The sequence below is a fragment of the Apteryx mantelli genome, chromosome 4 (assembly GCF_036417845.1).
Source record: "Apteryx mantelli isolate bAptMan1 chromosome 4, bAptMan1.hap1, whole genome shotgun sequence".
In the NCBI taxonomy this organism is placed as follows: domain Eukaryota; kingdom Metazoa; phylum Chordata; class Aves; order Apterygiformes; family Apterygidae; genus Apteryx; species Apteryx mantelli.
In genome coordinates this window covers 53,441,515-53,454,983 of record NC_089981.1, presented here as the reverse complement: position 1 = coordinate 53,454,983, position 13,469 = coordinate 53,441,515, and the positions used below count along the sequence as shown (strand labels likewise).

The following is a 13,469-nucleotide window of genomic DNA, read 5'->3' as shown; positions in this document are numbered from 1 at the left end:
AGTTTGAAAAAGAAGTTGCAAAGTTAGACCACTCCTTTTCTGATTCAATCAGAGCAATAATAATAGTAATTCAACTTAAATCTTTAATAAACATGTAAAGTGGATACACAAACTTTTGATGTGCCATTTTCAATATTTTTATTAACCATATTGCTATATTGAAAACATAACTATCAAAGACTAATTTTTTTTTGAGCTTTTATTATATGAGATCATCCAACTTTGGGAAGGCTAAAATACTTTAACATTTTTGAGGTCAGAAATACAAAACATGGTGGCCTTAAAAGGCATGGCATTCCTTCGAACCCTCTTATTGTTTCATCAGTACAAAACCAGACAACAGTTTTGGGGGAAACCACAGAACTATTTGGAGACCTATCAAGTACATTTTTTAAAATAAAACATCTGAAAAACAGATGATACATTTGATGATATTATAATATAGCTTATAAAACAGATTTTTTTCCTTTTTTCTAAAAACAAAGCTCACCTTTGAGCTGTAAATCTATTAAACAACCACATACATTTTTTGTAACAATTATATCTGATAATGTTTTGACAACCAGTACACACTTTTTTGCAACAATGGTTTCCTATCTATCATATAAAAGTGGCTACACATTCTGTTATTCAGAGACCTGTACTAGTTTTAAAACAGTAATTCCTCTACGATCACCAAGAACACCAAAGATTTATCAAATTAAATAACAAGTCTAAGCAAATACTAACAGCTTCCTCTAAATCTCACACGCTACTTTAAAAGTATTGGTCGCAATACTTTTTACTACTCAGAAAAAGTAGAGATTTGAAAAACAGGGCTATTCTGACTACAAAAAAACCCTCAGTTTAACATGTTAGATTATAGAACACAGGTTCTAGCAGCTCATTCTTTTACAGTTTACATGTAAAGTAACTCTTTTGCAGATTGAATAGACTAAAAGCAAACTCCCAAAGATATAGAGTAAATTCAGTGAATTCTTTTATAAACTATGGACAAAAACTGTGCAACATTCTCACCAGTCAGACTTACTCTGAAATTGCATGCAAACCCAAATGGAATGAAGTGTGGGACCCGACCACCAAGAAAACCCTGTCACTGTAAAAATTCAGTTATTTACAGAAAACATCCCAAACTATTTCTGATGTTACCAGGTAACAGAAGAAGAGAAAATCTTGAATCTATTTAGGAAGTAGAATCATGTAAGAATTTACAGATAAATATGAACATGATGAGTTGTATTCTGAAATAAGCAAAACACAAAACATGAACATAACATGCAGCATGTATGAAACATTACTTTTAAACTACATTTTTTGCTACCTGCAGCATGAGTGTTTTTGAGAGGGAGCCATCATACACAATATCTCAGAACATTCAAGTAAAGAAGGAACAAACATGGATTACTGTGACAAGGAATACATTAGAGATCATCCTGATTAAAAGAAAAGAAAGACTAAGTTTGATCTCAATGAGATTGCTTAAGTAATAGCATATAAAATAGTATATAGAAAAAACTTCTTAAACAAGTTAAGCTCCTCTTGCTCAGGTCCTACCTTTTATGACAACTATTACGCAGAAATCCAAGAGCAACCAAAACAACAGGTCTTGGAAATCAGAAACCATATCAAGATTCTTCAGCAGAAAGAGTAAAAGTCATTTAAGTACTTTACTGCTCATGAGTTGCAAGTGATCTCTACTTCGTGAGTTCCCAAACTAAGAGGATGTAAATCCTCTTGAAATTGTATGTGCAACAGCAGCTCCCAACCATGCTCCCATGTTGGGAGCTTCAGAAGTCACTGCTGTCCTGAATTCAGGTAATCAAAAGCTATCATTGCTAATCAAGGATGCTGCAGCAAAACTGTGAAGGGGTGAAGTTGGAAGCATAAGGGTCAAGTTCCAGTTTAAGGGAAGAATGAAGATAGATGGTAGGAAGATGGAGAAGATCAAAAGCACAGGATTGCTCCAACCCAGTATGAAGAAGCATTTAGTAACACAGAGTTAAGATCACGTATCAGTGGACTAAGAGTGATAAAATGATAAGGGGACTGAGGTCCCAGTTTGAAAAGCTAAAACATGCAGTCACATTCTATAAAGTTAAGAGATTCTGCTGCCATCAAACTTTAGGAACACCTGTTTATTATGTCCTTGTCATCTTGGCCAGGCACCAGGATTAGATCGCTTCTGTTTACATAGAATGGTAGACTCCAAAGAAATGAGCAATTGCAGCTGACAGCAATGGCAGCTGAAGCCATCTCTTCTTATGTCAATTCACATACGAGAAGTTATTTAACCACAAAAATTTGAAGTTCAAATTGGGAAAGAATATGGCACAAAAGCACAATTCTATTTATTTTGAAAAGATTTTTATATCACATTGAATAAAATGCTCTAGGTTAGCTACAAAGTTTTTCTGCTTTATTGCTTGTCAAAAACTAAGAAATGTTGCGATTGCAGTAGACAAACTTACTTTTTCTGACTTTTTGGCTCAGCCATGAAGGCAAAGTCTTCATTACCCACCCATTTCACGTGTTGTTTTGCCATATCAGGAAATACAAATTATACAGTTACTAAAGCTTACCCTGATTATGCTGGCTTTTGCGGCAATCATAATCTTCTGGATTAATTTGTGTGTGAAATACTGAAATACATATGTCATCTTTAATGTGGAAGGGATCTGTTAAGAAATTTGTCAGTATAATTTAATTAAAACGCATTTAAAGAAGACCTAGTTTCATGCATATAATTGTATAAAATCTCACACACAAAAGTTACAGAAATTTACCTTTCTCTTTTTAGATAAATTACATCACCACCATATTTTTCAAGAAATAAAGGTGAAAGAGTAAGGTGTGTTTCATTAATATCAACACGTAACAGAAGAAAACTCTTTATACTGTTTCATACATCTCTGTTTTTGTTTTTAACAACCGCTGCATATATATATGTAAATACACATACAGGACAAATAATTACATTGTAAAAGATACACCCCTAGGCCATAATGCTCAAAAGCCTCAGCAGACACCTTGTGGCAAGTCATCTAGAGGTTTAAGTGAGAATAAAGTAGCCAAATTTTCACAGCTGATGTCTGCCTCTGCCTGAATTATTAGGCTTCCAAGTGGCTTATGTCAAGGATATAATCTAAAGAAAAGAGCATTCAAATATCCTAGCATACAAGAGTTGCTTCAAGCACTCAAAGAAAAAGAACTAAGTCATTGTCCTGACGTGTATCAGCTGCAGTTATAAACTAGAGTATTAATATGCAATTTATGTACTTGGCACTTACAGAAAAGGACTCATACTGCAAAGACCCATACACATGAAAACACCCAATGTCCTGTAATAACAAATCTTAACACACTCAGCTGAAAGCATGATTTTGTTGCACAGAGCACAAAAGAATGAATTTAAAGCTGTTTGATTAATTCCCAACCTACATTTCTCCCACAAGTGTGTCAGGATTTTCTGAGAGGCTGGGATATGTATTAGTTATTAATGATTTTGTACCCAGAACCTTTGTTTGATTTCACAGCCACATTAAGAGTTATAATTATCTATCTATATAAAATATGTAATTAACAAATAATATATACTTCATTATGAAGTTCTATAATAATTACATATATTTATTATAATGCTATATATTATTAAAATTGTATACAAATATATATACTATATAAAAAATTCATCAAATAAAGTTCTGTATCAAATTCAAGCTCTGAAAAGCAAAATATATGAATTACATTCCATTTCATTATCAACCTGGACAACTATCTGCACTGTCAGTCCTACAAAAGCAGACCTGAGAAGTCAGGTACTAGCATGTTATAGAAAGAATAAGACAAAGATCAAGCTAGGGGAGAAAAATAGATCTAAACTATGCAGAATTTTGCCAGTATGGCACACCAGAACCCGTATGTCACACGTTCACTACAGCATGGAGTAACCTTTGAAAAGAACAACAAAATGAAGCAGATAAGAAAATACGCAGTTGCTAATGAACTGTTTGCCTACCTTTTTTTTTTTTTTTTTTTAATTAAATACTGACACCTACTGGGCACTTTTTACATACCACCCTTACCAAGCTAAATTTTGTGTTCTTCCCTTAATAAGCAAAACTTAAGTATAGAAAAAACAGCAGTTTACCTTGTAGTAATAAGTTTTAATTTTTTCACCACACATTGCAACATTAGTATGCACGTATGTCCAAATAGTCAAGCTCAGGTTTTTGCCCTGCAATATCCATTCAGACCTCAAATCCTCATTCCCTCTCCAAGAACAGAAAAGGCAGGATGCCCTACAATTCTGTTTTCTTTCAACCAGGAAACCCTTTCAGCCAAGGCAGAGAGAAGGAGGGCAGGTTGCAGAATGTGCATATGACTGACGCATCTCTGAGAACTCCAACAATGAAAGACAGTCCTTTAACAGCAAATTTTTGAAAACGACTCGAGCATAATTTTGACGTAACGTGTTCTTGACAAATCCAAGCAATCTGCTCCTGTTCCTCCCCCCACCACCAATAAAGACATTGTGAGCAGGATGCCCACAGTTTGTTCCAGTGTCTCCCCCCCGTAAGAGTCTAGCAACCGAAAGGCAAGGGAGGACATTTTAAAATAGCCAATGTTTGTCTTTTCCCAGGTCTTCTGGGACCTGGCGCATCCTCTGTGCATTCTTGAAGATAACTACAAATAATTCAGTGTGCTGCAACCATTTGCTACAGAACTCCAGCAGAATCATGCTCTTCAGTAGAAAACGCGTTCCACAGTATAGAAAACATTTCTAAATAGTCATTAACTTATTCTGCCACTATTCCATCTATGGTTTTACATTATTGATATTAACTGTAATTTTTGTATTTTTTTTTAATGCATCACATTCCACATTTCTCTGTACCACTAATTGTTTGTTCATCCTTTCTCATTAAAGAATTTGATCCTTCCTTAGTCATTTGTCCACTTGTAATGCAGATACAGAATTTTCTTGGTGTTTTAAACCCTACTGAAGATTGAACTGATTTTACTTAGCCTGTTTTTATCTTAAGATAGAAGACTAAACTACAACTAGTGATTCTTCTCAGTGTGTTTGTTTCCATTTCAAAAATTTTTGTCTTTATCTTCATATCACCGTGAAGCTCAAAAGTTATCTTACCAGACTTCCTGTCTTTCCTTCCTAGAACTTCCTATAATTCTCAGGAAAAAAATTGACCTAAAAAACTAAGTTCATGGTTCGTATTCTGCCTTTTCCTTAGATTTACACTCAATATTATTTGATGATCCCTTTTACTCAAATTGTCTCTCATTGTCAGAATCTTAACAACTCTTTTAGAAGTAAATTTAGAAGTAAATTAAATTTAACACAATCAGTATCAAATTTAATGTCTGTTGCCACATTCCAAGGACCTGGGTAGTGTGCATCCTCCTGCATTGTTTTGTTCTCCAACATGTAACTGAGTAGCTAGTATCATCATTTGGTCCCATTCTGTCACTCTGTTAACAGTTCCTAAAAGGACTTAAGCTTTCCCTTCTTCTGATGCAGTCATATTATCAGATCCTTACCATGGCATTGCCATTGCTTCCTTCTCACTCTCCCTCCCCCTCCCACTTGAAAATAATCTCCCAGATACATGCAAGAGGCCCACAACATCCCTAGAGGTTCTATTAAGATATGTTTTAATTACCTACCCTTCCTACACCAAGTATTCCTGCCTGGTGATCTCTTTCACTAACACTCCCTGGTACATCAGTAACTTCATGACTTTTTTGTTTACCAAAACAATTTTGATTTCCTTGCTTATTGCCCAAACATGCCCAAAATACAAGATAATCATATCAGGGTATTTACTTGTCTTTCTTACTTACCAGCTGTATCCTGCCATGATGAGACCAAAGCTAAAAAGTGTTTTGTGTTTTCTATCTCCTCATGACTTCCAGAGGTACTAATAGACTATTTAAAAGAAATAAAGCATAAATATATACAGTATACATTTAAAGTTGTAGCAAAATACTGTCTACTTATAAGAATTTCAAATCTAGCAAACTTTAAACCATATCAAAATAACTTGTTTTCTTCTTGAGGCTATCAGAACATGTCCTAAAGTTTTTATGAAGACATGGTGGAACTTGGAAGTCTCTGTTATGTACCGTCTCTTATACAGAGACACATTTTCACAGGGTGAAGAACTTTTGTAATGAATACCTGGCTCTTGATCCAAATCCACTGAAATGATGAGATGCACTCAAACTGACTGCCATCATGTCTTTTTAGCAACTGACATTTTGTATTCATGGAAAATATCCAAGACACTAATTAACTTCAGAGGAAATATTAAATTTCATGTTTCAAGGCTAAAATTGACATCTATCTGCTAGAGACCAGGATAAGAATAACGTGAAGGAATTTGTGCTGTAGCATCCTCACGCCTTCTTCAGGGGGCATCTCTAACTGCTTCAGTAAGAGACAGTACTGGAATAAATGTTCCTAAGAACAGTCACTCTAGAGCAGAATAAATGCTCCTAGCACTGGGTTCACAGATATTACCTCTTGTCATGCTTTATCATACCTGCAAATGATGAGCTCAAACATAAGACTGTCTGTGCTTGTAAATCACACCTAGACAGCTGTATGTTTGGCTACTGGTCACGTTAATTTTTAAGGACCATGTCTCTGTTTCAGAGGCCTCACAGCCAATACATATTAAAAACTATTCAGTTACTTTTTAAGATCCATTCCTTTGCTTTAAATCAGCCAATAACTGTGAGTTATTTAATAAAAAAAAAAAATGTGTCTGGGAAATTAGATAATTCTGTAAGGCAATTACAGAAGATAATAGATATACTCTTAGATACACTATTTTATTTACATAAGTGGTATATTTCTAACCTGAAGTTCTTCCCAAAGCTTTGCTCTCATTTCTTTGCCTTGTTTTTTAATTGTTCTCTCTTTAAAGTGTTTTTTTGCCAATATTGTGTCAAGTTTATTCATCTTCCTTATAGCTGCTTGAATCAGAGGATCTACACCTGTCTGTTCAGGATCTTCTAAACTGGAGGAGTTTGCTGTAGATTAGATTTTAAATTAACATTAGCTTGACGTACTGTTTTTTTCTTTTTTTTTTTTAATTGAAATACAAGTAATATGATAGCAACTGCAGACAAGAGTATAGTCATTCACTAGTGTATATATATATCATGTTTACTTTAGAACTGTTTGTAGCAGGGGAAAATACAAAAGCCTTTTTAAAAGATTGATGACTCAAGCTCTTAGCTGTTGCAGTTGGATTGGGGTGGGGGGGAAGCCGTCCCTTTGGCAAGTGAGTGAAATTTAAAAAGGAAGAGTGACAAAATCTCCATAGTATCGACTATAATCACAGACAAAATAAGCTTAAACTCAATCTGAATACATGAGAAATTCTTTTTGACTACTAGAATACATATTGAAATGTCAATCATTAACTTGAATAGTCCTAAAGTTAAGAGAGACTCTATAATATTCCCAGTTTTAAACGTTACAGAAGTTTCAGTCTCAACTTATGCCTCAACCAAAGCAGAGTCTGATACTGGTTCTGGAAAAATGCAGTTCTGTAAAACAGAAACAGTGAAACATTACGGAAACTAACACTACTTAAAGTTTCTACATTGCCTCTTTTTTTCCTAGACAGCCATATTACAATTTCTGATCACTTTTAGCCTTTCCCCTTCCTATAGCACCAAACTCTACCCTCATTTCTGGTCAAGCCTGGCTTCCAGAGCAAGAGCAGAGGAGGACAACTGCAGCACTGCCCCATCCCTCAAGCTTCCAAGTTTTTCTGGTCAGATTGGGCTTCTGATAATAAGCTTACAACAAACAAATAAATAGCACTGAATGCTGAAATAATCATAAGGTCAATTATTCTGGGTTTGGTATTTTTTCTTTAAAGCTTGTTAAAACTATCAGTTTGAGTCTCAATATAAAGGTACGAGCTAAACTCAAAAGAAAAAAAAGAAAGAAAAAAAGAAAAGAGTGAGTGAACACACACACATACAGGAAAAAAAAACACCACTGATGACTACAGATACCACTGAAAGGTAGGATGATTGCAACAAAGTTTAAAACATAAAAATAGTTCTAATATTGAAGACAAAAAGCAGTAATTCCAATTCTATTCCTTTAATTAAAAACTAGAAGCAAATTTGAATATACAGTTAAAATGCAGAAGAGTTAATACTCCTGCAGTACCTTTCCATTTTCTAATCTTTTGAAACCAAAAGCTTTACACACCCATTGTCCCCCATGATTTACCGTGATACATTACTCTACTTTGTGCCAGGAGAGAGGAGTGATTCAACAAGGGAAAAGCTGTAAAAATCTGACTGAACTCTGGGGAAGCTCCAAGGACAAAAGATGAAAAAAGACCACTTATTTCAACTGGCCTGAACCCAGTAGATGGATTTGGAGCTAAACCTACTGAGTGAAGCTTTGAAGTTGAACTCTATCCAATTTCTGTCACAATGAAATGAATGTTATTTTAGATGACTGGCACTCTAGACAGAGTCACCACTAGATTCTGCTTTATTAGATTGACCAAACATATATAAAAGTCAAATGCTAACATTAAATAAAGTGAATATCCTTTAATAAAATAATCCTTAAAGAATTGATTACCCACCTTTGAACATCACATTGCATATACATTTTCTATTTACAGTATTTTTACACACACAGATATATATAAATATATATAGATACATACGCATGCACACACATACACTAAGGTCCCAAATTCTCCTAGAAGCATTAAGAACAAGGAAAGAAAAAAATATTTTATTGCACTGTCCGCTTTATAAATCTGAGAAGTAATACCCTCTTTTGCATTACTTTTTTTTTTTCCTTGGGAAGGTTCACTGAATTTGGAAGTCTGTATTTCAGCACTGTCATCCCCAGAATCTGAATTAGAGATAGATCCTGAAAAAGAAACACAGTAAAAAGCCTTTCATGATAATATGAAATGAACCTTTAAAGATACCATTTGAACTGTTAACAATTAAGAGACTAAAATACATTTTTCTGTCAGCTAGGGAACACCACAGAGCCTCTACAGTGGATTAGTGTTTAAAACTATTACACCAGGACTCAAGCTAAACACAGGTACAGGAATTAAGGAATTTCTTTTGACCACAATTCCACCATGAAATCTATCTAAACTTGAAGACTGTATCCAAAGTCTCTGCTTCACACACTGGCCTTCACTTCTGTGTTTTTAAATAGGTCAGAAGCTCTGGAAAATTAGTTTATTAATATTTACAGAATGCCAAAAAAATTTTAACTGAACGACTTCTATACATGCTGTTTCATTAAAATGAGAGATACTGCATTTTAATATTTAAAGCGTGTTATTAGTATTTGCCTTGTTCAGTTGTTAAATCCTATAACATATCTATTATAATTTTCAATTTGTTTGGATTGATGGACCATTATTAGGATACAAAATTTCTCACAAACGACCATGATCTCTGTGAAAAGTTTGATAAGAAACACACTACTGGAAGTACTTTCTAACATGGTTCCATGGATCAGATGCAGAGGGATGCCTGTTCTTTTAGGCCATTACTAATGAGCAGATCCCAGCTTGGACGTCACAGGACACATACTATATTATCACTGCCGTTTCTATCATATTCAAACAAGTGAAGAGAAGCAAAGGTATTAATTTTGACACCATCGTCTTCCTCCTACTTCTCTTCTAGATTTTTACATATTTGCATCCTTTTTACGTCTGCCGATAGACTTTTACCCAAATTATACAAACATGATATTTGGTCTAGCCACAACTCAAAAAAATGTTAGCCGTTCCCCCACCTGACAACTCATTAGGATTCCATATATACTCCTGAAAAGTGAAGGTAATATTCTCCACTGAGGTTTGCTTAGCTGTTCTTATTCTCTTGATGTCAGATTTTTCTGTGTCATCATCTTTGTTTTCCTCTAGACAGCAGTATTCTAAACTGTGTCTTTGATGATTACTGGTCAAACTGGCAGGTGAATCAACCTATGAAAAGTAAACTAATTACTACCATAAAAATTAGAAATGGGGATAGCGGGAGGAAAACAGTAATGATAATCACATACTACTCCAAAGGCTAACAGTGCTTCTATACAAGATTGCAGAGTATGTCTTAAAAGAAGAGTCGTCTTCCGGCCTGCTACAGAGTTCTGTTTCGTAGATAACACCCTGATGTGCCTTTTTCACATGCTCGTCATTCCCTGGATTGCCAGATTTGCGACTGCCAGACTTGGAAGGGATTCCAAAGATCTATGCCATCTGCAGCAGCAGCGAGCACAGCCAACTGGTTAAGAGTCTGTGTGCAACAGCCTTATCGTATAGGTGCTCTGCACAAGGTAACATCCCAATCTCTTGCTTATAATATAGAGTTGAATCTTCCAAGGGCTGAAATGCTTATGTCTAATTCATCATTGTTAATATAAGGTCATCTGATGGCAACCTTAAAACCTGACTATGAACCTACGAAAAAAAATATTTTAATAGATCTGTGAAGCATCCAGCTATGATCCTATTTCACAGACAGGTGAATAGAGGTACAACACAACTGGATGTTCATGGAAGCTCACCTACATAAATCAATCTAAATTTCATATTCTCGAGTCCCAATTCCTACATCCTAACAGCCATACCACGCACCCCCCTTTCCCAAAATTAAGTTAACCCCTGATATTAATATCTTCAGAGGATGTACAGACACCTTATTTCCAAAGGAGTCTGTCAAATTCCTGGAGCTGACTCAGGTATCTTGCAATACTACGTAAAGAAATTTTTAATTTCATCCAAACATTTCCTGACTACATGGAGTGCCTCGTAGTCAAAAATTCAACTTGTGAGGATTTCTCAAATACTTTCTTTCTGTAAACAAAGTAATCTTTATTCCAACTTAAGTTTAAAAGCAGAAAAAGGGATGAAAGTTAAATTATACGTATACTGGCTCATGCCTCAACAATCTACAGCTATGTATCTAAATATTAACATAATATCAAGCTTTTTTGATTAAAATAGAATTTATTTAATAATTTGATTAAGCACAAAGAGGAACGCAACCACATTTTCTGGGTTGTAACGCTGAATAGACATTTCGGCAGCAAACCAGAAAGTAACACAGGTTCAGAAAAATGAAATTAAACATCACTCCAAGCACGCATAAGAAGCAGCCCATATACATGCCGTTTCATGTAACCCCATGGCACATCTGTTGACTCCAGAACTCTATGCAAAGTTAAAAAAACAAAAAAAAAAAAACAAAAAAAACCCCAGAAAGTTATATCTTTGCCATTCTACTAAGAAGAATGAGACATAGAGATTTTAACTTGCTGAAGGTAGAAAGCATTACCTTTGGCAAACATGGCTCTGCTGTTAACACCTCCATAGATGCGCTTAAAGATCTACAACTAGGATAAGCTCTTGAGCTAGATGCAGGCCTTGAAATTTTATCCAAGCTCCCCCTTGTAATATCCATTGTGACCTAAAATAAAAAAAATAAAAATAAAAATAAAGGGGGAGGGAAGCTTCCACACTATCAGGTTATTAAAGAAGCAAGAACACAAACCCAGTAACATTTCAGATGTAGTTTAAACAAGTTTCAAATCCTTTCTGGCAATTCAATATTGAGAAGTCTTTCCAGTATGCACTAGCTTCTCACTCAAGTGTACAGTTTTTATACCATCAACCCAGTCAAAGTATCCAAATCTACTTAGTGTTGACAGACTTGCCTAACTCTTAAAACTAATCTCAGCAACAAAGGAAACGCAATGGCAGCTTAAAAAAAAAAAAAAAGAGAGAGAGAGAGAGAGAGAGAGAGAAGGGACTGCCAGGGTTAGTACCAACAAAAGGGCAAGGGTATTTTACAAATATCCAGAAGACATCAAACATAGCAGTGGAAAACTTTTTATAGTTCAGTAGTTCCACGCTGTGGGAGTTCCCAAACCAAAACTTGATATTCCTATTCCTTTTTCAGTTAAGAATTGAAAGAATAGAAATGCATGGTTCCCTGCAAAAACTGTGCGACTTCACAACACATTGTTATGTATGTATGCAGCACGCAGGAATTTTCAAAGTGTCCAAAATAAAAGCTTTTCATTTCAGTGCAAGAAAAAGGATGAACGGAGACACATATGCAAGTCCACAACAGCACACCACGGTATAAAGAGGCAGGTAGAACTAAAAAGATAAGTTTAATCCAGTCATTCCAACTCACGACCCCCAGGCTCGTTCCCTCAGGCGGCTCCCTCACACCGCTCAGCGTCTGCGGCCACGGGTCGAGCCCTCGCGAGAGCGGGGCGAGCGCAGGGAGCTGCCGTGAAACCTGCCCGGAGCCTCCCGCACCTCCTGCGCTGCCGCGGGAGCGCCCTGGAGAAGCTAACTGCGAACGTGCGCTTGCTCTGTACAAGGAAACCAAGTTCTTCGACAAATCCTAGCTATTTCTAGGCCGGTGTCAACAATTACCCACTGGTGACAAAGGACGACATCCAAAGATTTTGTAAAAGCCTCTTTCATTTTGCTGGGGATGGGGGAAGCCAAGTAAGCGCAGACGACCAAAATAATTAAAACGGAAGAGACAAAGATAAGCAACATCAGAGACCCAAGACATTCCCGAAACAAGAAAGCAACAAATAACCTTACAAGAGGTTTCAACAAGCGACCAAGCAAGCCCTTTTCCACCCCGAGGCGCCGCGCCGCCGGGGCCGGGGCTGGGGCCGCCGCGCAGCGGTGGGGCGGCCCGGCCCGGCAGAGCCGCGGCTCCGACAGCTCCGCCCGGGCCCGGCACCGGCACCCCCGCCGGGGCCCGGCGCTCCCGGCCGCCGCCTGACCCGCGAGAGGGCACCGCCGTGCCCGGGGCCGGGGCCCGGCCGAGGGCAGGGGCCGGCTCCGGCGCTCGCACAGGCGGGCGGCGCCGCGGCCGCCGTCTCCAGGACAACCCAGCCCCGCTGGCGGCTCCGCAACGGGCCTCTCGCGAGAGCGGCCCCGTCCCGCTTTAAAGCGCGGCGGTACCACCCTCGGGAAGGGGGTTTGGGCGAGCTGTTCCTAATTGCCTCCCAGGAGATGAAAGTAGAATGGAGCTCTTTTACTTTTCTCACGGAGCTTGAAAAAATGGCTAAGTCCCATGAAATCCTGTATGCTCCGTCCTGATGGAGAGAAATTCTGTAGGGAGGGCGTTCTTCTCCCCTCACTTCCCCCCCGCAGCCATTGGGCTGTGCGGGGCGGAGGTAGCCTGGCCGGCGGGGCCGTGCCGCGGGTCTCCGGGCCGGGCCGGGCCGGGCCGCGGCTCCCGCCGGGAGGCAGGTGGGCGGCGGCAGTGGGTGTCCGCGCGTCCTGGCGGGGCTCGTCCTTCCCTCGCGGCGGTCGCAGGAAGGCGCCGCGGCCGCGGGGGCGGCGCTGAGTCGCCTTGAGTGCGTGTGTGCAGTCAGTGGGATAAGGGCCCGCGGAAAG

The 13,469-nt window shown here is 38.0% G+C and overlaps 1 protein-coding gene across 10 annotated transcripts in view; it reads right to left on the bottom strand.

Moving 5' to 3' along the window:
* The window catches only part of FSIP1 (fibrous sheath interacting protein 1), a 169,306-nt gene extending 156,513 nt beyond the window's left edge, over window positions 1–12,793 (bottom strand). For 6 of the 10 annotated variants that reach the window (XR_001292235.2, XR_001292234.2, XM_013940428.2 and 3 more), the window contains exons 1-7: window positions 12,663–12,793; window positions 11,374–11,505; window positions 9,833–10,022; window positions 8,852–8,938; window positions 6,881–7,053; window positions 5,860–5,944; window positions 2,580–2,675 (exon numbers count right to left, since the gene is read on the bottom strand). Coding sequence is in view for 8 of the 10 variants with exons in the window: in XM_013940428.2 (XP_013795882.2) it covers window positions 2,580–2,675; window positions 5,860–5,944; window positions 6,881–7,053; window positions 8,852–8,938; window positions 9,833–10,022; window positions 11,374–11,499 (757 nt within the window). In the remaining 2 variants the exon portion in view is untranslated. Of the gene's footprint in view, window positions 1–2,579; window positions 2,676–5,859; window positions 5,945–6,880; window positions 7,054–8,851; window positions 8,939–9,832; window positions 10,023–11,373; window positions 11,506–12,237; window positions 12,263–12,657 lie in introns of those variants that run through there. The other 4 variants (XM_067296629.1, XM_013940430.2, XM_067296631.1 and 1 more) reach the window with 4 other exon arrangements.
* Window positions 12,794–13,469: the final 676 nt, after the last annotated feature.